Below are 26,867 nucleotides of genomic sequence, written 5' to 3' on the forward strand. Positions count from 1 at the left end.
CAGGCTTGGTCCGAATTTCTTGATCCGAAACCTGACCCAACCCGACCCGAATTTTATACACAAAAAATCAAGTTTGACCCGAACCCGACCCAACCCGACCATGTGACGGGTCGGGCTTGGGAAAAAAAATTTCAGCCTGAGGGTCGGATCGGGCCGGGTACGGGCCGAAGAAAAAAGTGTCGGGTTTTTTTTGACCCGATCGGAACATGATCCGACCCGATAAATGGTCAGGTCTAATCATGGTGTATGTCTAGTCGTCAAGAGTACTGCTGAGAGATAGTTATCTTTTCGAACACCATCTATAATTTGTTTGTCATGCATTCTGATGTTTCTAGATTTGTTTATAGTTTTTGCTACATAACTAAATATACACCATATCAAAATATATAGTAAAAACAGTGTATAACTACGGCTACCGGCAATTAGGAACAAGGAAATAGTATCATCATAGGACGGTACGTGCAGTGCTGATCTGAGTGGCACCTGTTGATGATGTGCCTAAGAGGCAACCAAGCGTGGGCCGGATATTGATATGAAAAAAATTAGAACTCTAATGGGCTTCCAACGCGACGGTCCATTAGTGAAGTCTATATAATAAGAAGCGGTGTTGGCGGATGACACTATTGCCCCACAGACCCTAGCCGTCGCCACCTCTCCATCTCACCACGAAACCCTAGCCGAGTGCGCGGTGCTAGCACATCGGCAACCAGCGTTCCCGCCCTGTACGTGTAGAGCTACTCCAACTCTACTTCCGCTGCGCTGCGTGTGAGGGGTAACGATCCGTGATCATCTGCTTATATGAGATCCTTGGCGAGTGCGGTAAAATTATGAATTCGTGCTAGCGTAGCATTCTCGTTTCTTTACGGCAAGTGATCGTAAGAAATGCACCTCGTAATACTCTCCTTGGCCATCACTACCTTGCCACGATGATAAGAAATGCAAATGATCGGATCATATACGTATCGCTTTTGGGACAACGTAGGTCACAAAAAGATGTCGCCCGAATCTGCACCTGTCATAATTTTTGCCGGCAGGTGAATACTGAGTACGTAAACGGTCGCAGATGATTGGGGGGGGGGGGGGGGGGGGGGGGGGCGAACCGGTGCCGTACCCTTGCTTGAGAACGACGGCGGCCGCGCCACCTCTGACAAGGTCCGCGCGTTCCCGGAGCCCTGCTGGGTTCATGCGCCGCCGCGGCGGCCCTGCTAGGCTCCCAATGCAAGCCGCAACGTCAAATTTGGGGGTTTTTTTTTTATAACAGTCAAATTTGGGGTTAGGTATATATGGAACGTCCGAGGCGCCGCCCTCAGTTCCCCTGCCCTCACGGCTGGCGGGGGCGTCGCCTCCCTGACCTTGAAAGTTGGCCGGCGACGACGAGGACGACGACGGGCCTGTTCTAGCTAGCTAGCTACACCGTCGTCAAGTCACATGCATGTGTCGAGACTTGAGCGGCCGGCCTGACGCGACCCATCCCGGCGGCGCCGCCCGGAAAACCGCCGCGCCGCGCCACTTGTGCCCGCGCCGCCCACGTCGCCGTCGACCCACCCGTGCCCCGTACGTTCCTGCAGCTGCAGGCGTCCGGGGCGGGCACACCGTACCTCCACCAGTCGACTGCAACTTCCAGGCTCTTTCGTTTGGCTGGCGCGGCAGCTCGCCGAGACCACATGCGTCGTCGCCTCACAAGTCAGAAGTTCAGAACCTTCCATCAACACACGGACATCCACGGTATCCACCACGAGTCGAGACGCAGCAAGATGACGCCTGGCGACCGTAAAAAAAAAAAGATGACGCATGGCCATGGCAAAGCAACCACGGTGAAAACGAAATCAGATCCGCGGCAGCCACGGGATTAATTATTTACTGTTCACCTTTTCTTTTTTTACCGCCACGCGTGGCCAGGGGCAGAGACAGGGGCCAAGCCGTCCTCAAATTTATATTAAAAATTTAAATTTTGATTAAATTTTTATATAAATTTATATGATTGATCCCGAAAAAATCGACTTCCTGGCTCCGTACCTGCGAGTGGCTTTGGTTTACCCTAGCCAGCACTATTACCCTCTCTCTGAGCTCAAGTCACGACGCGACCTGCTGCTCAGGCTCGAGGCTCGGCTCCGCTAGGCCTCCGTGACGACGGCGGGAGGGGGCTGCGCCTGGGCCCGGGCCTTAGCCGCCCCGCCACCACGCGCCCGCCGCGCCACCTCGTCCACGAACGCCTGGACGTGGGCGTCCGAGGACCCGCCGGGCGCCACGGCGGCCCTGGCCGCAGCGCTCCACCGCCTGGCGCTCGCGAGCATGTCCCCCGCGCAGGGCCCCGCCACGGCGGCCTCCACGGCCTCGCGCACGGCCTCCCGCCGCGCGCCGCGCAGGCGCACGCCCATCCCGAGCTCCTCCACCAGGAACCGCGCGTCCGTGCACTGGTCCCCCCACTGCGGGAACGCCACCACGGGCACCCCCGCCGCCACCGTCTCCAGCGTCGAGTTCCACCCGCAGTGCGTCAGGAAGCACGCCGTCGACGGGTGCGCCAGCACGCGCTCCTGCGGGCTCCACGCCACCACCGCGCCGCGCCCGGACACGGAGTCCAGGAACCCCTCGGGCAGGTGCGGCTGCGTGTCCGGCCGCACCACCCACAGGAACGGCCGCCCCGTTGACGCCAGCCCGTGCGCCATCTCCGCGACCTCGCCGGGGGACAGCACCACCACGCTGCCCACCGACGCGTACACCACGGACCGCGGCGGCTGCGCGTCCAGCCACTCCACGCAGTCGTCGGCGGCCTTGATCAGGTCCCCGCGCACCTCGTCGTCCTCCTGACCCTGCTGGAGCTCGATGAGAGGCCCCACGGGGATGAGCTCCGGCGGGCGCGGCGTCACGCCGGGCAGCGCGGCCACCACGTCCGGCTCCAGCTCCGCGAACGAGTTCACCAGCACCCACGAGGCCCGCTCGATGGTGCGGAACTGCGTGATGATCGCGTCGGCGAGGAGCTTGAACGGGTTGGACGGGAGCAGGAACGACGGCACGTCGGCGGCGGACATCTCCGGCAGGCCCGGGAGCTGGAACCGCGCCTCCGGGTCGTCCTCGGGCGGGAACTCCACCAGGCCGTGCACGTGGTGGTAGTAGAGCGAGAACACCGCGCACGACTGCACCCACAGCACCGCCGTCGGGATCCCCTCGCCGGCGGCCACGTCGCTCGCCCACGGCATGAACGGGTTCACCACCACGCACGCCACGGGCCGGCCCTCCTCCGCCTGGCGCCGCAGCAGCGCCGCGAACGCCGGGGGCCCGGCCGTCTCGAGGTGCCGCATGAGGTCGTCCAGGTGGGACCCGGGGTCGCCGTCCTCCAGGAACTCGAACCGGACGCGGCCCCGGCCCACGGGCACGCCGTCGCCGCCGGCCGACACCCCCGCGGCGGCCGCCAGCCTCGCGCCCACGCTGGCCAACGAGGAGAAGGTCACGAGGAGGCCCTTGGCCGCGACGCGCTTCGCCAGGCGGAGCATGGGGTTCACGTGGCCCTGCCCCGGGAAGCATATCAGCAGCAGGTGCGGCGGGGCCGCCGCTGCCGCCACGGCGGGGGGCACGGCCGCCGCTTCCTCACCCATGGCCGCGTACTGTGTGCGCGCGCGAGCTCCCAGGGTCGGATCGGCCTCTTCTTGGTCGTCGTCGGCCTTCTCCGAGCTGCTCGATCGAACTCCTTATAAGCAACGTAGTTGTACAAGGCTACTGGTCTTGTACATTTATACGGGAGAGGAAGATGGCCTGCTGGGCGTGATCGATGACGTCTGAGGTGACACGGATACGCTACAAACATAGACAGAGGATGACGGCTCGCATCGGAGGCTATATACATCTTGTGTGTGTCGCGAAGCTAGAGGGATCCAAGTTGGCTCCTCTCTCTTTGTTCAGTCGAAGAAGAAACGCTAGCTGGGACTCGTGACCTTGTTTGTCACATAATGCTTTGCACAATTCACACGATCATCTGATGCAGTAAAATAAAATAGCTCCGACCTAAAGCGAAATCGCAAAACATGTTTTCTAGTACGTAGTTTGTCAGCTACACAGCTGAAGAAATGTGAACATATGCAGAACAAAAACAATAACGAATCAAAGAAAGCAAGAAGTCTCGCCCATCCATTGGTAGCATAAGAGCAAGGCTAATAATTTAGCCTGCTGCTGACTGCAAGAATCTTTGCAGTTTATCTTTTAACTCAATTGTATAGTGGTTTAGCTCTCCACAATTAATATATGGTACACTTATGTATTTCATAATTTTTTTAGTTCTTGTGTCAAAACTGGCTGTAAGCTAACAACCCACTTCTCCTCTCTTTCATCTTCTCTCTCCTCAATCTCAGCATTTAGCCTACTTATAGCACACCATAATACTTGCCGAATGAAAGAACTCTATTGAACTCTCACGCTGCAACATTTCTTAGAATTACATCCAATATATTCCCTGAACATATATACATTTGCTAGTTTAAAAAGAAAAAGTTGGCATTTCAATATTTTTGGCCAAAATTATGGCAAGTTAGAAACTTGTTTTTTTTTAACGAACGGCGACACATTACACCATCTCTATTGATATAGAAGAAGGTTACAAGAAAACGGTCCTGGCGGACCATTCATAGGATAACAAAAAAGTATTGGTTGCCATATTTTAGCACTAAACCAAATGACGATGAATATCTAAATGACTTTGACTTGGCAATAATTATTAGCATCCAACCAATCAGGCTTATAAATTTGGCATATTCAAAACTGAACAAAGATGCTCCAAACAATACCTGCAGCTTCTAGAATGTATAATCTCTAGAATGAACAACCAACGGTTCCATATGTAGTCACCGGAAGTTACACAGACGACGAATCCACCAAAAGGGTATATAAAATGAACTCCATGCCATCCAGGCACACGACAAGCACGTCACGCCAGTTGGTCACATCGGCTCGACACCGGCGCTGGCCGTTCACCTTGTAGTTGTAGGATTGCGCTGGGCTTTTCCTTGTGGTTGCGGCTGTGACCTAGCTGCTCTTGCATCGCATCGCCGGTTCCGCCGCACGCACGCATGGGTCCGCCTCGCGGTGAGCCCAGCAGTGACGCAGCGCCGTTTGGCCGCTACCGAGAGAGCCAACGGCACCACCACCCCTCGCCCTTCCGTGTGCGACTCTATATCTATCTGCTCCGATCCGACGACGACGACGAGCGTGCTTCTGGAAGGCACACGCCGAGCGCCGCACAGCTCGCTCGCTCCATCGTACGTGCCGCGATGTTCTTCTTCTTCTTCGTTGCGGCTGAAGCTAGCTAGCAGTCTAGAGCTAGCTCGACATCTATCCGGCCTGTTGCTATCATCGATCACCATACCTCGGGTCAATGGCGACTTCTGGACATAGCTAGCAGGACGATATTCGTTGGGCATAGTCTAGAGCTGCACGATGGCGACGCCAACTCTTGTTAATTTGCTGAGCTAGCATGCATTTTCTTGGAACAAGAGGAGAAAGCTAGCTAGCAGCAATGCAATGCCTGTTTCGTGTTCCCATCGAATGTATGGACTGGAACAACGATTCTAGTTACCTTGGTTTGTCGTGTGCGCCTGCCGTGTAATGGCCTGCCGTGTACTGGCCGCCGGTTCAGTTGCCATGTGGGGCTCCATCGGAAGATTTAGCTAGGCTCGCCCCCATCTATCTATTATGTTATTATTTAGCAAACAAACGAAACCTCCATGTTTGCTCTCAAAATTTAGAAATTCTCACATTAATTGAAGAAAACTAAAAAATAAAAATTACCCACCACTGCCATTACAATAAAAATTAGACTAATATACCCGTGTGCCTAACTAAAAATCACCACCAATACCATTATGAAAAATTAAATATAAAATATCATTTAGCTATGTATCAGTTACAAACATATTATTAATAAAAACTAATGCTAACAATAATCAATCAAAATAAAAAGAAAATAAGAATAATTATATGTATAATATTATTAAAGCTCAACAAATCAAATTGTTATTATAGGTAGATCATATTTGAATTTTTTTAACCAACAATAAGATATAATTTACGATAATGAATAGGATGATATATGGTAATAAATAGTATAATCTTTAAAAAATAGTAAGGATACAATGACATGCAAAATTTTAAATTTTCAATACTAGTCGTGCAAATGCACAGGCCATAGTCTAGTTATATTTGTATAATGCATGATTGGACCAACTGTTTCTTAGGAATTTAGGATGGCTGACTATTCCGCTATCACGTCATCAACTTACTAGAGACCGGCAGTACTAGATTGCTTAGTGATGAGTTTGGTACGTTCATCGTCAAGCGTGTTTTCGTGACACGTCAACACCTAACCTTTTTGTTTATTATTAGTGCTGTCTTTTTTTGTATGGAATATCGTTAGTCAAAGTACGATACTGTAGATTGCGTGCCTACAAAGTACAAACCGATAGGAAAATAATACAACTTATTTCTTTAGGGGTAATAGAACTTGTTAAATAGATAGAGTAAACGAAAATATAATCTAAGAACCCGAACGGTAGGTGAGGTTTAGTATAAGGCAGGTACAACGGGTCGGCGAGACCTGTAGACATGCAGTGCAAATTTGCAGAACCCCCCTTGCGCAAGCAGAGTTACTGCAGCCTCGGCGTCTCGTTCGTCTACGAGCCGAGCGCGTGCTCCCAGGCCAGAGCAACAACTCGCCGCCCGTTGGAGAAAACGCTGCGGGGAGGCGCCGGAGACCAGGATCCGTCGGCGCGCGAGAATTGCCAAATAAAAGGAGATGCACAGTACAAGCTAGCAAGTAAGGATGCTTAGTAATACTTGTATGTTCATAATTTTGTGAAATTCATAATAAAATAAATATAGGTCCAAATGATCTCAAACTTATTTTGTTGGATCTGTCTTGTGATGCTTTACATTTAAAAAATATGAATACCCATGCTATTTTCCTGTTTTTTTATCTATAGATTTATTTGTGCTAGGGTGTTTAAATGCATATTAAATTATGTATTGATCCAAAAAAATATGAAACAAAGTTTGTTAGACTCCTTTTTAGATTTACATTCCAAAATTGTAACCATTACTCTCGAGAAGTGTTTATTTTCTACTTTTTAAATGTCTTTCTTACTTACTGCTTGAAAAATGAGAAATGTCTAGTAAATTACAGAAAAATAAAAAATTTGCAAAAATCATTTTTTTCATCTTTTTTCTTTGTGTAGAGTATGAGAAAAATAAGTTTGCTATGTTTTCTGTTAGTTTATATGCTTTTTATGATTTAATGTGTTATAGGTGGCTTAATATTTGCTACAAAAGCCATGCGAATTAATATTTATATACATATTATGATTTAATATGTTATATATAAGATTCATATGAATTATTTGAATGTATTGTGTATTCTCTCATCTATGCAACAAAATAGCTACACATATCAATTATGCAGTACATCACCGTGAGTTTGTGTGTCAAAAGATGAATTAATCACTCTACAGACAGCCAAACCGACAACCCATTGTACAAGCTGTTTGTTCAGCTGTCTGTTTGTAACAAAAAGACAGCAGCTGTCTAAACTGTTGTACTTGCCCTAAGACGATCCAGTAGGCGGCTGTAATTTGTTTGGTGGGGGACTAATGAGGGGCAAGGACCAGTTCCGTCCCAGCAAGCAAGATCGGCTAAACTTCGAACCTATAAGCATTTTTAAGAGTCTTTCTAAATTTCACTCTCTAAATCATCATTTGGAGAGTCATATATATATAAATCGTTTTCTATACATCTTCACTCTCCAACAACTTTTCTATATCTTATTACACTCTAGAGAGCCATTTTCATTATCTATCTTTGGCTAGTGAGAAATCCGAAATAGATGATGATTATATTTGGATAACAACTCAGAGAAGCTCTTGGATGCTATTTTTCCATCAAAATCTTTATTTCTAATAATTAGTTTGAATATAGAGAGTCTCTTGGATGTGTTCATATACTTTAAATAAAATTTTTAAATGTTAACTAAAATTTAATCCCCCACATCCATTTGCCCGATCCCTGCGGGCGAAAGGCAGCAAGCCCTCCATCATGTATGTATCCGTGTGAGGCGGCTTTTTTATTTTTATTTTTTAAAAAAATATTTTTTACATAAATATATTTTCGGTTTCACATTTTACAGTTTTATACCCTACCGTCCGGCAGGGGGGCGGCAAGGACTTACATGTAAATAAACATAATTTTTTTTTTGCACGGAAGCCCCTGGCGGGAGCCTGCCGCCCCCCTGCCGCCCGGTGGAGGGGCGGCAGGCAACCCGCCCGCCCGGCAGGGGGGCGGCAGGCTCCCCCCAAATATAAAAGCTGAGCCCCTTCCCTCGCACCCTCATTTCCTGTCCACGAGATGCAGAGAGGGGGGCGCCTGGCATGCCATTGCCACCCACCACCACCTTGCAGCTGGCCGAGATAGATTTGCAGCTGGCCCTGGCCGGCCGGTCAAAACTCAAAAGCCACGCCTGCCGGGGAAGAAGAATCCCGGGACACTGCACGGTGCGGGACGACCCCTTTCGGCGGCGACCCAATCGAATGCCGGGCCGTTGGTCGGTGGCCGCTCCCTCCGATCCGTTGGGCATACCAGGCCCAGCTAGGGATGGCACTATGGCAGCAGGTTCCTACTTCGCCAGGTACGGTGTCTCTATGTGCGGTACGGGTGCAGTAGTGGTCGCTAAGCTGACAATAAAGAAATCGGTTTCTTAAAGATAGGTGCCTCCTCGGCGCGTGAGAGCATTTTACGGATACGACATGTACGACACCTTATTCACAGTGCGCCACGTTGTGGAATACTCTGCTGGTCTTCACACGCGGACGCTCTGGTTGCACGCCAAAAAAAACAACTTTACACCACACTAGCTGCTGAACGGTGGGTCTTGGGCTCTTGGCCGAATTTTGCCCCACATGCAGCGACAAGGCTGCTACTGGCTGGAGAAAAAAAGAGACCCTAGCCACATTCGTCTCTCTTTCCTCTACTCTCTCTCTCTCCCTCCCCGCCGCCGCTGGTCGCCGTGTGCATCTCGCTGACTCCCCACCCCACTCTGGCACAACACCGCCATCACTTCCTTCCTTTCGTGTTCTTGTCGAGCAGCAGTCCGGTGTTGCGGTAACGGAAAGTGGAGCAGAAGCTGCGGCGAGTCGGCGACAGCAAGCTCGATTGGATTTGGTGCTGCGGAGGCTGCATACGGTCCACCAGTCAGCCAATAGTTGAAGCTCAAGGCCTGTGAGGTGTGGCGGCTGGACCAGGCCTCCCCGTCGCGAGCTCCACCCGATCTTCTCATCACCGACAGCGCTCCCATGAGCAAGCGGCTACCCAATCTCTCTAGATCCAGTCAACACGGCGCTACCTGCTCGAGATCTGGCATCCTCAAGCAGCGGCTCGTCTGCAACTGAACACGAAGAATTCCCTCCTGACCTCCTCCGGCAGCATCTGTGGTGGTTCCTGAGGCAGGTGTTATATTGTGATCCAAATTTTGGTGGGAGATTGTTAGAATTTGGGCTTGGCCCATTAAGTATTTCAGTTATTCCAAATAAATCCCAAAGGCCCATGCGGTGCAAACTTTTAATCCCATATTGCTAGTAGAAGTTGAGGAGACCATATGACTCTCCTATATATCTAACCCATAGGCTTCACCGGAGAACATCAATTCGATTATTGCTCTTGTAAGTCGCCATTAGGCGCTGTAAACACACACCCGATATAGTGAAGTTCTTGCTGGCTGGCGCCCGTGGTTTTTACCCTTCGTATTAGAGGAGTTTTCCACGTTAAATTCTTGTGTCTCTTTAAGTTTGATCTTTGCTGTTTTCATCGTCTTGTTCGCCGTCGCTTCTAACAGTAGGGAAAGGCAGCTATGCAGTGCTGGCGACCACGATGCGTAGCGGCAGCCTCCCTCCCTCCTTGCAATGAGCGATGGCCAGAGTTCTTCCACAGTCTCATAGGAGGCATCCCCTCGGAGCCAGTTAGAGCGGGTCTGCATCTGAGGATGCCCCGTGCTCCCAGCTAGCTCTTCCCAGCAGGCCGTGTGCAATCGGCTGCTGGCGTTCAAGGGACAGGACACTTCGGCCGTGTCAGGGAGCGGCACCAGCGCGATGGGCGCGACGGCCCCGGAACTCATCCCCGCGGACAGGCGGACAGCATGCTGCATGCCCAGGCAAGTGGATGAGCGTAGCTAGCTACTTTGATGATTTTTTTACCACCGTTTGTGTGCTAGAGTGTTGCATGTGTTCATGCCTGCGTTGCCTATGTTCCACAGGCTGTGGTAATCAATTTGACAGCTGGTAATTCAAGTAAATTCCCCTAAAGAAAAGACGCCTTCTGCGATATGATCACGGAAGCAAGCACAGGAAGCAATGATGGAATATCTATCTTTCTTGTGTATGAGTTTTTCATTCCGATTTATCCACCCTGAGGCACAATTAGCTAGCTTCTCGTTTGTTGTTCTTTAAGTTGTGGGCTAACTATAGAAGACAAATTTGTTTCCTGTCTTCAAAAAAACAGCTTTTGACATACTTCCATTTTTTTACCTTTTGTTTGTAACAACCACAATGGTTCTTGATGCTGTGGTTACAAAGCTGAAAGGCATGGCACCAATTATTGTTTCTCAACTTGGCATTTGAAGCTCAAGAGCTTATCTGAAATATGAATGCAGTCTTGTGCAGTTGTTCTAAATTGCATATGATTTTCCTGCAAATGTGGGCGTTTGGCAAATGAGTTTATTATTTCCAATGTTTATGCCTGGTACGACTGGTGAAGCATGCTAGATGTTCTAGGTTTTCCCTTTGCACCATTTTACTTGTTGCCTAGATCCTCATACTTCGTTATACATGTTTCTGGTAAGTTTTTCCTTTACATTTGCATTGCAAGCAAGGATGCATTCATGCACATATCTTTTAGGTTGTGGCATGGGAATTATTGCAGATTGGCCGATTGCATTCACCATTCAGTACTGAACATGATCTTCCTTCTGAAAGTAAATCAGCTTCTAGCTCCTTCTACGTTATTTGTTTCTTATCTCTACTCCATCACGATATGTCCTTGTTTCAGATGCATGGTTGAATCATGACACTTCTGATGGATGGCATCATCGGCTAATATCTATGAATGATTTCATACATAATCTCCTTAGGATTTCACACAGAAACTCCTTACTGTTGTCGAAAAGAAAGCTCCTTCTGCTTTCCTTTTTTTTCATACTGACTTCTTTTCTATTTACTGCTATCTAAATGTATAAATTGCCCTTATAGACTCTGCATCCCATCAACACTTTCCTACACTGGATGGCAGTTTAAATCTGAAATATCTTGGTGCTTGTCTATATGGGACAAGAAGACATGATGAAGTTTTTCCCGTTTGTAACAATGATGATGTGTTTAATAACGAAGTCATTATACTATCCAATTAAATCAGAGCATTTTACTTGAGATGCCAATATATATGAACTCTAACGAGTTTAATAATACATTCTGCTGTTTTTATGAGCAGATTAATAAGTTTGAGTTCAGTAGCTCACGCAATATGTGGTTTTGTGAAGATAGGTTGTGTGGTTTTGTAAATATTAGAGAATTTGACGTTTTTGCCTCTATTTCAATCTCGAATGGTGATTTTGTCCTCATTTTTTGAGTTGTGCGATTTTATCCCTGCTTTATTGAAATGAAGGCTCCGTTTGCCCCTCTTTTTAACACCGTTAGGTGTATGTTCAATAAAATATTTAAAATAAATTGAAGGAAAACTGATAGCTATGGAAAAAGATGTTTCTACCCTTAACTCTATCCTCATCTCTGTTCTTTCTCTTCACAGCCCGACACCTCTTTCCAATCCCGGGCATGGAACTCGAGTGGGCAGGGGAGGAGGCGGGCGGATTTGCGAGCGCAGGCGAGTGAGAAGGGGAGGAGGCGGGCGGATCTGCAGGTCAGCTGGACCCCGCGGGCGCGGCGGGCGCAGCGCCAGGCCGGCGCGACGCGGGCCCTCAGGCGCGGCGGGGGCGGCGCGACGCGGGCCCGTAGCTGCCTGAGCGAGTGCGCGTGCGGAGCGGCTCAAGGGCGGCCGTGCGTGGGGGGCGACGCGGGCCTGCGCGTGCCTGCGCATGCAGAGCGGAGCAGCAGAACCAGCATAGCAGCAGTAGGGAGGAGGAGGAGGCAGCGACAGCAGTAATAGGGGAGGAGAGGCAGCAGTGCACTCGTAGTCGTAGCAGACAGCAGCAGGCAATCATGGAAGAATCAAGGTAATATCAATGCTGTGATTCAAATCATTTGGATTGAAATCAGTTTCTAGGACGAATTAGATGTGGCCTCAAGACAGATTCAGCTAACTTTATATTTGTGTACTGTGATTTGTAGGTTGAATCACACAGATGATGGTACCTCCTTTTGAACATGCTGGAATGTCATCTGTTGCTTTTGATGGACATATATGTGTGTTATGCAAGTTATGTGAACTTAAACTTATTATGTTGTGTTATGTTGCTGCCAAAATTTTGAAGAATTTATCAAATTTTGGTCATTTTTGCAAGATATAAAAATCTGGTTTGAATTTGTTAGAGAAAGTTCGTTTCAGACCTGTAAAAATGTTGTTATATTCAAAACAAGGGTAAAATCACCAAATTCAGATAATAGTAGGGGCAAATCCGCAAGGGCAAATTAGTCTTTTCAAAGCAATTTTAACATCGTTAGCTGCCTTTCACGGAATAGGGGCAAACTCTACCTTCCTTTCCAAAAAAACAGGGGTAAATTTGCAATGTTGAAAAAATAGGGGCAAAATCACCATTTCACTTCGAAACAGGGGCGAGACGCCAAAGCCCCTAAATATTATGTTCAATTATGTTACAAAGTTACATAAATCTATTTGATGCATATGATGCTGGGCAGATATATTTTTTTATAATTTCTGTTATTTTGATCATGATAGAGCGCGCAACGCGCGCATTATGTTCTAGTGCTATCAAAAGACCGGACCTGACCTGACCCACACACAAATGCCTAATATACTGTACTCCATCCGTTCACTTTTGATAACTATATTTTATCTTAACACAATAACTAAGAAAAATAACATTACTTGTCATATAATAAATGCAATATAGTTTTTTTTGTAGAGATAGGGATATGGTAGAGATAGGCAAGTTGGTTGATGTGCGGGTCCAGATCAGAGGTATTCCACCCAAGTGGTGTGACTGGATCAGTGTTAGAGAGATTGCCTCATGCTTAGGTAAATTGGCTGAGGTTGATTGGCAATCACTGTTCGCAAGTTCTTTCAGTGTGATAAGGGTGAAACTGAAGTGCAAGAATCCCAAGAAAAGTCCCCTTGAGAGGGTGATGGAAATGGGGATAAGCTCTATCTGATTAATTTCACTGCAGAGGGTGTAGACCAAACACAGAGAATGGGAAAAGATGAGGATGGTGATGACAATGATGGGGGAGATGGTAAAGGCGATGAAGATATGGAGGAGGATGACTTACTTGGTGACGAACCAAGTGGTGTGGGGGAGGGAGACGCCCCCCATAACCAGAAAGCTACAAGTGAAAAAGAACAAAATGGCAAATCTGCTGATCCTGGAGTGGGTCAAAGTGGATCCAAGTCTGTCAAAAAATGTTTGCAGATTGTCAGATCTTTTGCAGCATGATGTGGAGCTAAGTTCGCATGCTACTGGTGTGCCTGAGTGCTATAATTTGCTACAGGCGATGGAGCTGGGAGACTTTGAAGTAGAGAACACCGGGGAAGATACTTTTGAGGATGCAGATCAAGAAGAGATGATGGCTTTGCCTGTTGACTGGGTCTATTCTTTGAATCAAGAAACATACTTTATGACTGAAGACCATGTAGCATATAAGAATGAAGTTGATCATGATGAGAAAACAGAGGGTTCAGAGAAGGAGGTTTTGATTGGTGATGACCAGATGAAGGATACTAAATAGAGAAGGAAGAAAACAACTTCTTGGGGTCCGGTGCAGGCTGTAAGAAAGAGTAAAAGAAATCTGCACAACAACAAGCCAATGTTGGACAGAGCGCAAGAGGTTAAAAGGAAGTGGGATCCTGAACCATCTAAAGGTAAAAAATTTTCTACTACCAAAACCCTGGCTAGGGATGATTTTATTTCTGTTGCTAAGGTAGTTAATATTTCTGTTTTAGAAGGTAGTCCGGAGGAAAAACACCAATTTTAGTAGTCTTGAGGATAGGGAATCTAGCAGATATGAGTCCTTTGTAGATGGGTGTACTATCTGCAAAAAAGTTGAGGGTGAGGTAAACTCTTTAGAGCAACATGAGGCTGGCCAGTCTCAGAGGTGTGTGGAAGGACTTCCATGCTCTAGTTCTGCTAATGTTAATATAATGCCAGAAATTGCTGAGAAGTCAGCTAACAGTAGGATAGGAAAAATAGAAGTAGGTAGAAGAAATTATAAGAAAAGTATTAAATGATAGGCTTTCTTTGGAATATTCGTGGCCTGGGAAAATTGGGTAGAATTCCTGCTCTAGTGAGTAGGATTAGAGAGTCTCACACAGATTTTGTTGGTGTTTCAAAGACAAAGAAGGATTTCTTTAGTCCTGGCCTTCTTAGATTCATTACTGGAATTGTTCCCTTTGAGTGGACCTACCTACCAGCTACAGGTTTGGCTGGTGGTATCTTAGTGGGAGCTAATTCAGATATATTCAAGTTAACTGTGTGTGAGATTCTTAAGTTCTCTGTCAGTGTCATGTTATCAGACTTAAAAACCGGCTTTAGTTGGAAGCTGGTGATCGTTTATGGTTCTCCTTATGAGGAAGGCAAACAAGCTTTCTTAGATGAGCTACATAGAGTCATGGTTAAGTGGAGAGGCCCTACCCTTATTGGAGGAGATTTCAACCTTGTAAGATTCAGTAGCGATAAGAGTAATGGGGTCATCAATCATAAATGGGCTGATGCCTTTAATGAGTGGGTGAATAAGTGGGCCCTGATTGAATTAGATGCTAGGAATAGGCGGTTTACCTGGACCAATAACCAGGAAAATCTGATTATGGCCAAAATAGATAGAATTTTTGTTTCAACCAGCTGGGAGATTGCCTTCCTCCTAGTAAGAGTGAAAGCTTTAGATAGATTACCTAGTGATCACAATCCTCTAGTTCTTGACTCCGGGAATAACATGTCCTTTGGAAAAAAATGTTTTTGTTTTGAGAAATGGTGGCTAGAAAAAGAGTCTTTTCATGACCTAGTTAAGAAAGTTTGGAACACTCCTTGTGAAGAAAAGAATAGCTTGGATGTTTGGCAATTTAGAATCAGACTCTTTAGGAAAATGGTGAGAGGGTGGGCTGCAAATGAGGTGGCAGCTATGAACAAGGAGAAAGTGGAACTTTCTTTAGAGTATAATTTCCTAGATAGTGAAGCCGAGTTGAGAATGTTGTCTGAGGATGAACACAAGAGACTAGATCATATAGCTAAGGAATTAGATAAAATTTGGGGTTTAGAAGAAATTAAAGCTAGACAGAGGTCTAGAGATAGGGATATTTTAGAGGGGGATAGAAATACTGCTTATTTCCAAGCAATAGCTAATTCCAGGAGCAGAAAAAAGGTAGAAAGTCTTTTGGGTCCTAATGGATTGGCCCAAGATCAAGCTGGGATGATGAAAATAGCCCTAGATTTCTATCATTTTTGAACATTTGAGTTTTTAAAATATAGCTTTCAAAAGTGGACGGAGAATTTTTTTTAAAATATAGCACTAACAACAAAACCAGTCATTACTCATTATCCCAGTTTTTAGTAGGGGGTTTCATGGTAATTGTGAACTGGGAACTAGATAACTATGCCGAAGGCGTGTTATGTTGAAATACTCTCCTCATATCCTATGAAATTCATCCTCTCTCCTCATAGATAATTCTGCCATATCAACAAATTTACTGATGTGGCATGACATTTAATGTTCATGACACTTCTATAACATTTCTGCTAAGGCCAGTCTCAATGCATAGTGTCATCACATGGTTATCAAAAGAGCCACGTCAGCTTGACACTAGAATGAAACTACCACTCTCAGTGCACAGTTTCATAGATAAGTTGCAGCATTTAATTGTTTAGAGAAGTTGTGATCAAATATACCATGTGAACTATGTAGAACTTATAGTTGCTGCAAGTGTACTTCCAATTTCATTTGTTGCCACTAAATCAAGTTTTGGTTGCAAATAAAATTGAGTTGGCATATCACCAAATTAAGCATTTACATTACCAAACACTGATTAGAATGTGATCTGAATCTACATTCATTTGCATTAGCAAACACTATCTTTGTTGCTAATCAGCCCCGAGAGGAAAAAAGAACAAAATCCAAACTGATATTACCGCACAAAACAAACAAAAATGAAAAAGGTCTCGAGGTGAATAACCCCTGCTTCCCTGCACGCAGATCTTTTTGCTCCCTTTCCCTGTCTCACACGCCGCCTCACAGGCAAGACTTCCGAATGGAGAGCTCCGGTGCAGTGGAAGCGGACTTGGGGGAGCAGGAGCAGCACAACGACCACCACCAGTGCCACCTCACGTCCTCGCTGATAGTGCAGTAGTTGAACTAGGTGCTGGAGGCACTAGACGAGCTGGGAGAGACAAAAGCGAGGGGGGATTTGAGCGGCAGGCACTAGAGCGACGGCGCAGGGGGATTTGGGCGGCGGCACAGGGGGATTTGAGCGGCAGGCGCTGGAGCGGCGCCGGCGGTTGAGCGGTGGGAGCAGTTGTGGGAGCGGTGGAGCGGTGGGAGCCAGACGTGGGAGTGGAGCAAGCCGGGGAGGTTTGGGGTGGCGGTGGAGCTGGGAGCATGCGATCCGGATGATACGAAGACCGGTCTCAGTCACAGTGTCGTTCCCGGGTCGTTGGCTTGGCAACCGAGCCATGGACGGGAAAAAAATGGGGTGCGCCCCTCGCGCACGGACGCTCCCGTGCGCACCCAGCCCCGATGCCGTTCCTTTAGGATCTGACGAATGGCGCAGTGAACGGCTCGGCTTCCTCGCAGGGATCGACTTCCGCGTGACCTCGGCTCGTTAAGTCGAATAGCCGCCCGGCTCCGCTTCATTGCTCCCGGCTTCTCCAATCTAGCCATGACGCTCCAATCATCAATCATCGGCCCAGTAGTGCAGCGCAGCCCTAGCTGACGCGCAGGCCGCCGTAGTGCAGGCGCGCCCAGAAGCGAACGGCAGGAGGAGGAGGACGCAAGGCTGCGGCGGCCGTCAGCAACGTACAGCAGCCATCCAGGAAGGTTGACGTCGCCGCGGTCGGGGCGGAAGGGTGTTGCCGCGAAGCCCTACCAGCCGGTGATCGTGTGGCAGCACGGCACTACTGCCCACGGCGGAACAGTGGCGCCGGAATAGGTGCCATCTCAACTATGGAAGAAGGGCTGCGCTGCGAAGCCCTACCCGGCGACGGCCACGCCGCGGACGGAGCAGAAGGCAGTGACGGCCATGCCGTCGACGGAACAGCAGGCGGCGACGGCCACGCCACCGACAGGGCAGAAGGCGGCGTGCCCGCGACGTCCCTGGGCGATCGCGAGTAAGCTATTCTGTCGTCGTCGATCCTCAGGTAACTTGTGTGGCTGCTCCTCGCTTCATCATGATCCCCATCCATGTCTTGGTTATTGATCCATGTTGTTACTCCCTGAGGAAGCTCCTGCGATCCCTCATGATTGTTAGGGTTTATTATTACACCTCACTATCAATTTTCCAAATGTAGATTAAATGCTCCTTCTGCGAATCATGATGTTGCTTGTGATCGTGGAGAAGAGGAACAACAAATACCACATGTTGGAGCAGTGGAGATTGAAGTACCAAATGAGGTAAAATAAAAGTAACAAACTTCACAAACGATATCTAATATTTTTTGTTATGTTAGACCTTTAATTGATAATTATTTGTACAGGATGTGGTTGATAAATATGCTGAGATGGCACCTAAAGTTGGAATGACTTTTGACAGTGAGAAAAAAGCTTATGAGATGTACAATACCTATGCTGGACTTGTTGGCGTCAGTGTTAGAAAGAGCAGGACGAAGCGCCGCAAATCAGATGATAGTTTATCTCAGAAATATTTTGTTTGCAGTGGCCAAGGACTTCGGAAAAATGAGGCATCACAAAAAGATATTACAAGGACCGGTTGTGATGCTCGTGTCCAGTTTAGTATCAGCAAGGAGAATGTATGGACTGTGCAAAAGATCGTAGTAGAGCACAACCATTATCTTGCCAGTCCAAATAAGATACATAAGTTGAGGTCCCAACGAGAGATTATAGAGGCAGATAGAAAATTAATTGGGCAGGCACGGCGGTCTGGAATGAAGCCATCCCAAGTTTTCAATTTTATGAAGGAGCATTATGGAGGGGAAGACAAAGTACCATTTACTAAGATGGATTGCTATAATGAGATTGGTCGCGAGCGCAGACAGTACTTAGAAGGCAATGATGCACAAACATTATCTGAATATCTGAGAAATAAACAAGCCCAGGACCCAACATTTTTTTATGCAGTTGAGGTGGACAAGGATACTGGTCATATAGCAAATTTCTTTTGGGCAGATGGTCAGTCTATCATGGATTACAAATGCTTTGGTGATGCTGTGTCCTTTGACACCACATTTCAAACAAATAAGTTTGAAATGCCTTTTGCTCCAATTCTTGGCACCAACCATCACAAGCAAACAATAATTTTTGGGTGTGCACTCATGTTCAACGAGACTATTCCATCATTTGTTTGGCTATTTGAGTCCTTTCTTCAAGCAATGTCTGGAAAGCACCCAAGCACAATTTTCACAGATCAAGACGCGGCAATGGCAGCAGCAATTGCTCATGTATTCCCAAACACAGCCCACCGCCTATGTTTGTGGCATATTGGCCAAAATGCTGTCAAACATCTTGGTCCTATAATTAAAGCGGCAGAGGACAAGGCAGAGGACGAGGCAGAGGACAAGTCAGTTAACAAGTTCAACAAGTTCTGGGCGGATTTCAAAAGTTGTATCTATGAAGACAGAGCAGAGATTTACTTCACAGAGAAATGGGATGAATTGTTGGCTAAATACAACCTTGAGGATAACACATGGATGTCAAACCTATATGCTTTGAGGGCAAAGTGGGCTGCGGTATACCGTGACTCATTTACAGCAGACATGCACTCGACCCAGAGGAGCGAAGGTATGAACAATGTCTTCAAGAAAACATTTCGTAGGAAACTTGGTCTTTCAGAACTCCTTGTAGAATGTGAAAATGTTATAGTCACACTAAGGTCAAATGAGAAGGATGCTGATTTTCAGTCACGTCGAAAGATCCCAGTTTGCTACATTCCAAATCTGCCAATGTTGAAAACTGCAGCTGAAACATATACGAGGAGAATGTATTCAGATTTTGAGGAAGAGTTTAAAAAACAATTTACGTTGTCTTGTGAATTGTTGGAAGGTAATGGGACAAACTCCACATTCTTTGTTAAGTATATGCAATCTGAACGTGGGGCAACAGTAGTATTGAATAAAGAAGATTCGACTATTACATGCTCTTGCCGGATGTTTGAATGCATAGGTATGTTAAGTATTATCTTCCAAGCTGTTTAAATTGCATCTTGTATCCTGAAATATTGTTTGTTTAAATTTGGAACTATATGTTTCAGGTTTATTATGCAAACATGCTCTTAGAGTCTACAATATGAATGGGGTATATAATTTGCCATCACAATATATACTGTCTAGATGGACAAAATATGCTAAAAGTGGATTTTATATTGAAACAAAACAAGAATCCGAGGAGGGAGATTTGAATGCACAGGCAACACTTATATCTCGACAGGCCACATCTCTTGCATTGAAGTGTTCGTCATCAAAAGAACTACTTGATAAAATCCAGAAAGCCTTGCATGACTTGAACTTGGAAGCGGATACTTATCTAAGTGAGATGCATGATAAATCCAATGAGATTTCCCCTACTCCAAATGAATGTGTCCGAGATCCACTAAATGGTGTAATATCATTCAGAATCCCTCCAGTCATAAAAGGTCCAAAGGAGACACGTTTTAAAAATGTTCTTGAGAAGAACCCAGGAAAGAAGAAGAAGAAGAAGAAGGGTGCCCAGAAGAAAGGTATCCAACTGTTAAATGCCTTTTGTTCTAGTGTAAATTTTTTTCTAAATATTTGTTTATCATATATTTTGCATTGTAGGTGACGATCTGGAACATGATGATATTGAAGCAAGAGACGAACGTGCTGAGACAAACCAAATAATTGTAAGACAATACCTATTTTCAAAATTTATTCCATTACATGCATGATTTATGAACACTTTCTTGTCGTAAACACAGGATTGTAATGTTGGGGCATCTTCAACCATGAATGCTCCATTCATCCAAGGTGGATATACTAATGTCGCAATGCCCCCGTTCAATTTATTTGCTAATCCTTCTGCAATGGCTCCTCCATACATACCAGGAGGGTACACAAGTCTCTAAATGGGAGTTGATCAAGATGCTACAACGCAAGCTGCTGTTAGGAAGTTACATTTTGATGAATCTATGTAGACATGTTCTCATGAAATGAACCATATTGTTTTGTAAACTCAGACCCTAAGCACCTCAATTAAATCTTCAAATTTGATGAGTAGAGGTTACTATTCACAATCAGAAAATTCAGAGAATAGTAAAGTCTAAAACAGCATCATAAATGAAAGACAAGAAATTAAATTATGGCAGTGGGCAGCTCCATATTACAACCACTGAAATCTCTAAAATAAATTATGGAAAAGGTGAGCTGCTATATAAGAAAAGTGTCAGATTTCAGAACTGTCACTGATACATAGATTCCTGATTTTGCCCACCATTTCAGAGCTTATAATTTGGAGCTTGTAATATGGAACCTGTTATCTGATTGCTTATTTCAGAGCTTGTAATATGGAGCTTGTAATCCTTTTGTGTGCATTGTGGAGTTCCTTTGGTGAAATCACTTCAGAGTTCTATCAGTTAGGAGAGTGAGTACTATTACAGCACGGATATATTCAGAAAATGCAACAGAAAAATGTGGCCTAAATGTCCAGTTCTTTCAACTCCTTGGAGTTGCCATCCGAGTCCTTGAGTAGATCATGGAAGCCCTTCATTTGGTTGGATTTAAGATACAACTCCACTTGTGGGTATCTCTCACAGATGTCTCCAGGAACATCTTTTATTTTCTTCACAGTTAAAGTGCCAGAGTTATCCTTGTCTGCTACTCTGAATATGGCAGCAACATCTTCCTGAAATTATTAATGACCAAATAAATATGTAAGAACTAATAACACTCTAAACAAGTGCTAGTTTATGCCTGCTACTCTGAATATTGCAGACACTTCCTGAAAATCAATTAATACAGCTCAATAAATATGTAAGCACATAAACAAGTACTAGCTGACACAAGAAGAAATTTATTTTGTACAAATATTTGTATTCAATATCTAGAAGTAATCAATGAGTAGGATTGTCGGAATTAACATGACCTTGTTGATGAAGCATCTAACAACAGACCAAGGAATATGACTGAAAACTTGAACTTAGGAAATCTGGCAGTTTGGAACTCAAGAGTAGTAGCAATAACTCCAGAAATTTTTGGTAGAGCAAATTAGACAGTTTATTACTAAGGCTGATACACACAATTGCCTTTCTAACAGAACAAGCTAGACGCAGGTGTCACTTTGAACTAACAGAGAAGGCAAACAATAATTTTTGGGTGCTCGACGGCTGGCAGCGAGGGCCTCGCGCGTGCGACGGCCGGCAGCGAGGGCTCCGGCGCGCTGGGGCGGAGGCACCGGCGGGAGCAGGGTCGCGGCGGATGGAAGCGGCCGGAGTCCGCCGCGGAGTGGGCAGCGTCGAGGCCGCTCTTCTCCCGCTCCACCAGCTCTTCGCTCGCCGCACCGCCGCAAAGCCTCCCGCCGTCGCCGCAGCCGCCGTTGCCGATGATTGGAGCGTCATGGCTCGATTGGAGAAGCCGGGAGCAATGAAGCGGAGCCGGGCGGCTATTCGATTCAACGAGCCGAGGTCACGCGGAAGTCGATCCCTGCGAGAAAGCCGAGCCGTTCACTGCGCCATCCGTCAGATCCTAAAGAAACGGCATCGGGGCTGGGTGCGCACGGGAGCGTCCGTGCGCAAGGGGCGCACCCCATTTTTTTTCCCATGGACGGGTCAGGGTGATGATCCTCATCTAGTCTCTTTCCTTTTAACTTTCTTGCCAAATCAGCATTTTTGCTGATGTGTCACACTATTTAAAGCCTATGATACTGTGATGACATTAGCACTGAGACTGACCTAAGATTGACCTTATATTAATTAATGTGCAGGATGCGGCGGCCTTGCAAACAAAGCTACCTAGCTACCTGCTCCGCAGCTCGAGTTTGATGATCATATCGATTGCAATGTCGTCGCCTCACATTGTCTTTGTAATGCTGTGAGTACTCGAGTTCGGGCACAATGCAATGTAGCGCAAGCTTTAACCAACAAGCAATGGATTAAAGACAGCGCACCGTCGCAAGAGACGCAATCTACAAGATGATTTCTGCGCCCTTTGCAATGAGGAATCCGAAACCATCCATCACTTGCTGACCACTTGTGTTTTCTCAAGAGAGATATGGTATAGGGTTTTCCTCGGGCTTGGTTGGTCCAATCACGTTCCTTTGCCTGACTGCACTTCCTTTGCTGATTGGTGGACTTCGGCTCACAAACGGATTGCTAAGCCTGACAGGAAATGTTTCAACTCCATGATCATTCTTTCGTGTTGGCTGATATGGAAGGAGCGCAACCGAAGGACTTTTGAACATCGATTGCATAATGCTGCCGATCTTGTCTCTCTTATAGCTGATGAGGTGGTGTGCTGGAGCCAGGCCGGTTATCAACACTTACTTCCTGTTGCTACGGCCTTTGGTAGGATGTCTGGTCGCGATATTGTTGTATTGTAATCACACGCTATAAAACTTTGTTTGGCCAATTCCCTTCTCTGTAATTGGCCATTGTACATGTAACTCTTCTACCCTCTTAATGGAAAATGGAAAACGTGCTCAGGCATGTTCGCAAAAAAAAAAAGTCGTCGCCTCAGGGAAGGAATGAATAGGGTCTTGTTTAGATCTAAAGTTCAAAATTCCAAAAGATTTGTAAATCTCTTACATGGTGTATTAAATATAGTAAAAAAATCACATTACACAAATGGATTGTAAATCGCGAGACGAATCTAATGAACCTAATTAGGTCATGATTAGACACTAAATTACTACAATAAAGTTACAGTAAATATATGCTAATGACGGATTAATTAGACTCATTAGATTCGTCTCGTAGTTTACAAATGAGTTTTGTAATTAGTTTTATGATTAATCTAGGTTTAAAACTTAAAATGTGAAAATATTCTCTTTCAAAATTCCGGAACTAAACACACCCTAGATAAAATGCTTGTCACTGGCGAGGGAATCTTGCATTGCCGCACTACGGCCGTAGTCTCGTCACCGGTGAACATGCTCCGCCATTAACCTTTGCAGCAACGCGGTTGTTGCAAACTTGTTTAGGATTGCTAACTACTCCCTCTGTTTCAAATTATAAATTATTTCAAGAATCTTGGAGAGTCAAACCATCTCAAAGTTTGACCAAAATTATTGAAAGAAGCACAAAAATTTATGACATCAAATAGAAATACTATGAAAATATAGCTAACAAAGAATCTAATGATAATTAATTAGTATCATAAATATTATTATTTTGTTATATAAATTTGATCAAACTTGAAAAACTTTAACTCTCCAAAATTTTTAAAATGACTTATAATTTGAAACGGAGGGAGTAATTACAGTACTACTAGCTAGTGCAGCCTCTAGTGCATGCCTACACAAGTTACAAGTAACCAATGCACGACGACGAGCGCTAGCTCACGGATCGGAAATAAAGGAGCGCGCGTACAGGTAGTCAACGCCACCTTAGCTATGCTGGCGGGGCCACGTACTTCCGGCGGACGACCGACGACCGGCCGGTCTGAAAGACGATGCATGCGCGCGTGGCCCGTCGGTCGGTCAAAAGCCACGCTCGCGCCGGGAGGAACTTGCATTGCCGCGGGCCCGCGGCACGACGCTTGGCGGCGAAGCCCGGCCACCGGCGCCTCAACCTTCGTCCTCCGACGATCCCTGGCTTCGTTCCTGTTCGGCCGCGCAGCGGCGGGCACCGCGCTAGCCGAGCTGCCTGCACGGCCGCGGCGTCGACGTGCGTCGTCAACCGGAAAGGCAGACGCGCGGGCGGTGGAGCATGCGATGCCTACGTGGCATGACGGCAGGATGGCCACCACCACCATGCAGCAGGAACTTGACCGTACTACTGCTGAGAGTTCGCTGGTCTCAATAAGGATAAGCAGAGGTGCAAATGGATATATAATCCTTAAGCGTATCTTTAACTCTATTTAGTTTAAATATTTATTTTATTTTTTTTTAAAAAATTTTGTTTTAGAGAAGTAGTATAAATATTTGAATTAAAAAGAATTGGAGGTACATTTTGAAGGACCGAAGCCGGCTACCAGAGGGGGGTGAAGGGGAGCCGATCAAAATTTCTTCGAAATTCGAATCGTCGGCCTATATCCCAAAATCGCCCAAGTCCTCAAGCGTTCTGACCAAAGTTTGGAGTAGCTACTGAAAAGCTAAACCAACACAAAAGTCCTCGAACGAGCGAGCAAAAACACTCAGCAAATCGGAAGCGAATTGGGAAAACAGCTGATCTGAACAGCCAGGACCGGTCTGACCGGTGCACTGGACCGGTCTGACCGGTCGCGGCTGTTCAAGAGCAAGCAGACCGGTCTGACCGGTCTTGCCTACCGGTCTGACCGGTAGCACCCAGAAAACCCCCGAAAAATTTGATTCAAACGGTGAATCTCGAGCAAACGACCAAGAAAATCGATGAAACTTGGGGGATTGCTTCACCCCTACCCCGTGAACATATCCCCAAAAGAACTCGTCCTAAAGATCAACGAATCGAGAGAATTATGGGGGAGATCAGAAGGGATTGGGGTTTTCTCAAGAACTCAAGAAATCGAATTCGGGTGCACTCGCGATTGCAGGGGATTTAGCACTTGGCTAGAGAAATCAGAATCGCCACAAAGAGTCCAGCAAACCATGAATCAAAGAACTTGTCTCCTCCAAACACTAAACACACCAAAAGAATAGAATTCAAGTCCAAAGCACGAAAGAGGAGGGGGAGGACGAGAACTCAGCACACAAGAGTGAACTCATCAGATTCAAAAGCCTTGAGGGCACGAGGAGGTTAGGGCCTCCTTTCCCAATCAAATCCACAAGAGTTCTCACACAAACAACATTCAAATCTACTCTAAAGAGATGAACTGAGGAAGAGGAACACAGGGGCGGCGGCCTGGGGAAACAGAGAATTCACGGACACAATACAAAAGCCGCTATTGACCTAACACAAGTGAAGGGGTATTTATACCTGCGGGACCGGTCAGACCGGTACGCTGGACCGGTCAGACCGGTTGGTTAGACCGGTCAGACCGGTTGGCCTGCAGCACCCCCTGTACACGATCTCATCCGACGGCCGATGTTCTTTCTTCGAAACGAAGTCTTCTCCGCGATGCCGCCGTCTTGATGAAGATCCAGTCCGCGGTTTTGGAGGGTCCGCGAAACCCGGGTAGGTGGCCGGTTTTGAGAAAACCGCCAAAACCTCACGCGCGGGAAGATTCCCGTCTCCACGCCATGGCCCTAGACGCCGTTCCCGCCTCGGCCTTCTGACGGCCCTAGATGCCGTCCGACGCCCGTCACCTCCTCGCCCGCAGCGAGGCCATAGACGCCGTTGACGTCCGTCGCCTCCGTCAGTCCCGAGACCGACGCACGTCACCTCCACGACTTAGCGTCTTCAACCGCCGTCCGCCTCCTTGGTTTTGTGGCGCAAACCAAGAAACCCGCCTTCCGTCGCCGTTTGCGCCCTCGATCTAGGAGTGGACGCCACAGCTGCCGCCCGGTCCGAGCTCCGGTCCCGGCTGCCCTTCACCGCCGTCCACCGCACGGTCCTTCAGCCACAGCACCTCCACGGCAGCTCCACGTCGACACTCGTGTACCTGTAATCCAAAGACCAAGCACACGATCACACCGCACGGTTGACAATTCACTCATCACAAGCAGGATAGAGTACTCAACATTCCTCAATCTCCCCCTTGATGAGTGCATTGTCAACACACCCCAAACGAGCCAGAGAAGTGATAAACAAAGAAGCAAAAAGAACGAAGAACTCAAGCAAGTGACAAAAAACTCAGAAATGCAAGACCAGTCACTTACTCAAGCACATATCGATTCCCTAAGACAAGGGCAACGGCTCGACGCAATCGATCAAAAGCGAAAAACATGACTCCTCAAAGACAGAGGTAACGCTCGACGCAGTCATGCAAGAAGCAGAGGGAAAACGAGGAAAACCAGGAGCCAAAACCAAAGCAGAAACTCCCAAAGTAAAGTTTTTCCCTCTCACAAGTGCAACTCTCCCAACATGATGCACTCTCAAAGCCCTGTGCACAACAAGTTTTTCTCAAAAATCAAACAAGTCTCCCCCTTGTTCGATCACTTCTCTCAAAATTCTCCCCCTTGTTGGCACATGCACACATCAAGCCTAAAAAGACCTAAAGCTCCCCCTGAAGCTGAAACTCCCCCTGAATAGATGCTATGCAATGAATGCAATGCAGGAGGTGTAAGTGAAAGCATTCAGGGATACAAGGATATGAGCAACATCTAGTCACAAGCACGTGTGCATCCATAAACAAGACCTGCATCTAGCTCAACAAGGTATATCAAATCAATCTAGAGCTAGGCAAGTTCAGTTTAGGAGAAATAAAAGCATCACCCATGATCTAGCACCAACAAGTAGGAAATGGAAAGCAGTGC

The 26,867-nt window shown here is 46.7% G+C and overlaps 2 protein-coding genes and 2 long non-coding RNA genes across 5 annotated transcripts; 2 read left to right on the plus strand and 2 right to left on the minus strand.

The window, feature by feature from the left end:
- Nucleotides 1–1,231: 1,231 nt before the first annotated feature.
- LOC120654898 (gallate 1-beta-glucosyltransferase-like) lies at nt 1,232–3,828 on the minus strand. The gene is made up of 2 exons (XM_039932580.1): nt 2,017–3,828; nt 1,232–1,761 (listed from the first exon to the last, which is right to left on the minus strand). The coding sequence occupies exon 1, from the start codon at nt 3,591–3,593 to the stop codon at nt 2,115–2,117; it is 1,479 nt and encodes a 492-aa protein (XP_039788514.1). The 5' UTR covers nt 3,594–3,828; the 3' UTR covers nt 1,232–1,761; nt 2,017–2,114.
- A 5,127-nt stretch (nt 3,829–8,955) lies between these two features.
- LOC120654899 lies at nt 8,956–10,717 on the plus strand. Its single transcript, XR_005667212.1, has 2 exons — nt 8,956–9,477; nt 9,866–10,717. It is a non-coding gene; the product is annotated as an uncharacterized LOC120654899 (long non-coding RNA).
- A 6,806-nt stretch (nt 10,718–17,523) lies between these two features.
- Nucleotides 17,524–17,941, plus strand: LOC120653922. The gene is made up of 3 exons (XR_005666895.1): nt 17,524–17,551; nt 17,702–17,804; nt 17,888–17,941. It is a non-coding gene; the product is annotated as an uncharacterized LOC120653922 (long non-coding RNA).
- A 2,717-nt stretch (nt 17,942–20,658) lies between these two features.
- LOC120654901 (external alternative NAD(P)H-ubiquinone oxidoreductase B1, mitochondrial-like) lies at nt 20,659–22,130 on the minus strand. Of its 2 annotated transcripts, none has more exons than XR_005667213.1 (2): nt 21,465–22,130; nt 20,659–21,224 (listed from the first exon to the last, which is right to left on the minus strand). XR_005667213.1 is itself a non-coding variant. In XM_039932581.1 (2 exons), exons 1-2 carry the CDS (start codon nt 21,934–21,936, stop codon nt 21,018–21,020), a joined length of 474 nt encoding a protein of 157 aa, XP_039788515.1. In that variant the 5' UTR covers nt 21,937–22,035; the 3' UTR covers nt 20,659–21,017. The 2 variants fall into 2 exon arrangements, 1 of the variants encoding a protein (XP_039788515.1); XM_039932581.1 differs by having other exon boundaries at nt 21,670–22,035.
- Nucleotides 22,131–26,867: the final 4,737 nt, after the last annotated feature.

This window comes from Panicum virgatum, chromosome 1N (genome assembly GCF_016808335.1).
Source record: "Panicum virgatum strain AP13 chromosome 1N, P.virgatum_v5, whole genome shotgun sequence".
Classification (NCBI taxonomy): Eukaryota; Viridiplantae; Streptophyta; class Magnoliopsida; order Poales; family Poaceae; genus Panicum; species Panicum virgatum.

What these genes read in the sequence shown, in the direction of transcription:
- LOC120654901 (XM_039932581.1), bottom strand. Translation starts at nt 21,936, where the DNA reads ATGACGCTCCAATCATCGGCAACGGCGGCTGCGGCGACGGCGGGAGGC. An exon ending in AATTATTGTTTGCCTTCTCT is followed by an intron (nt 21,225 to 21,669) that starts GTTAGTTCAAAG and finishes TAATAATTTCAG; the next exon opens with GAAGATGTTGCTGCCATATT.
- LOC120654898 (XM_039932580.1), bottom strand. Translation starts at nt 3,593, where the DNA reads ATGGGTGAGGAAGCGGCGGCCGTGCCCCCCGCCGTGGCGGCAGCGGCG.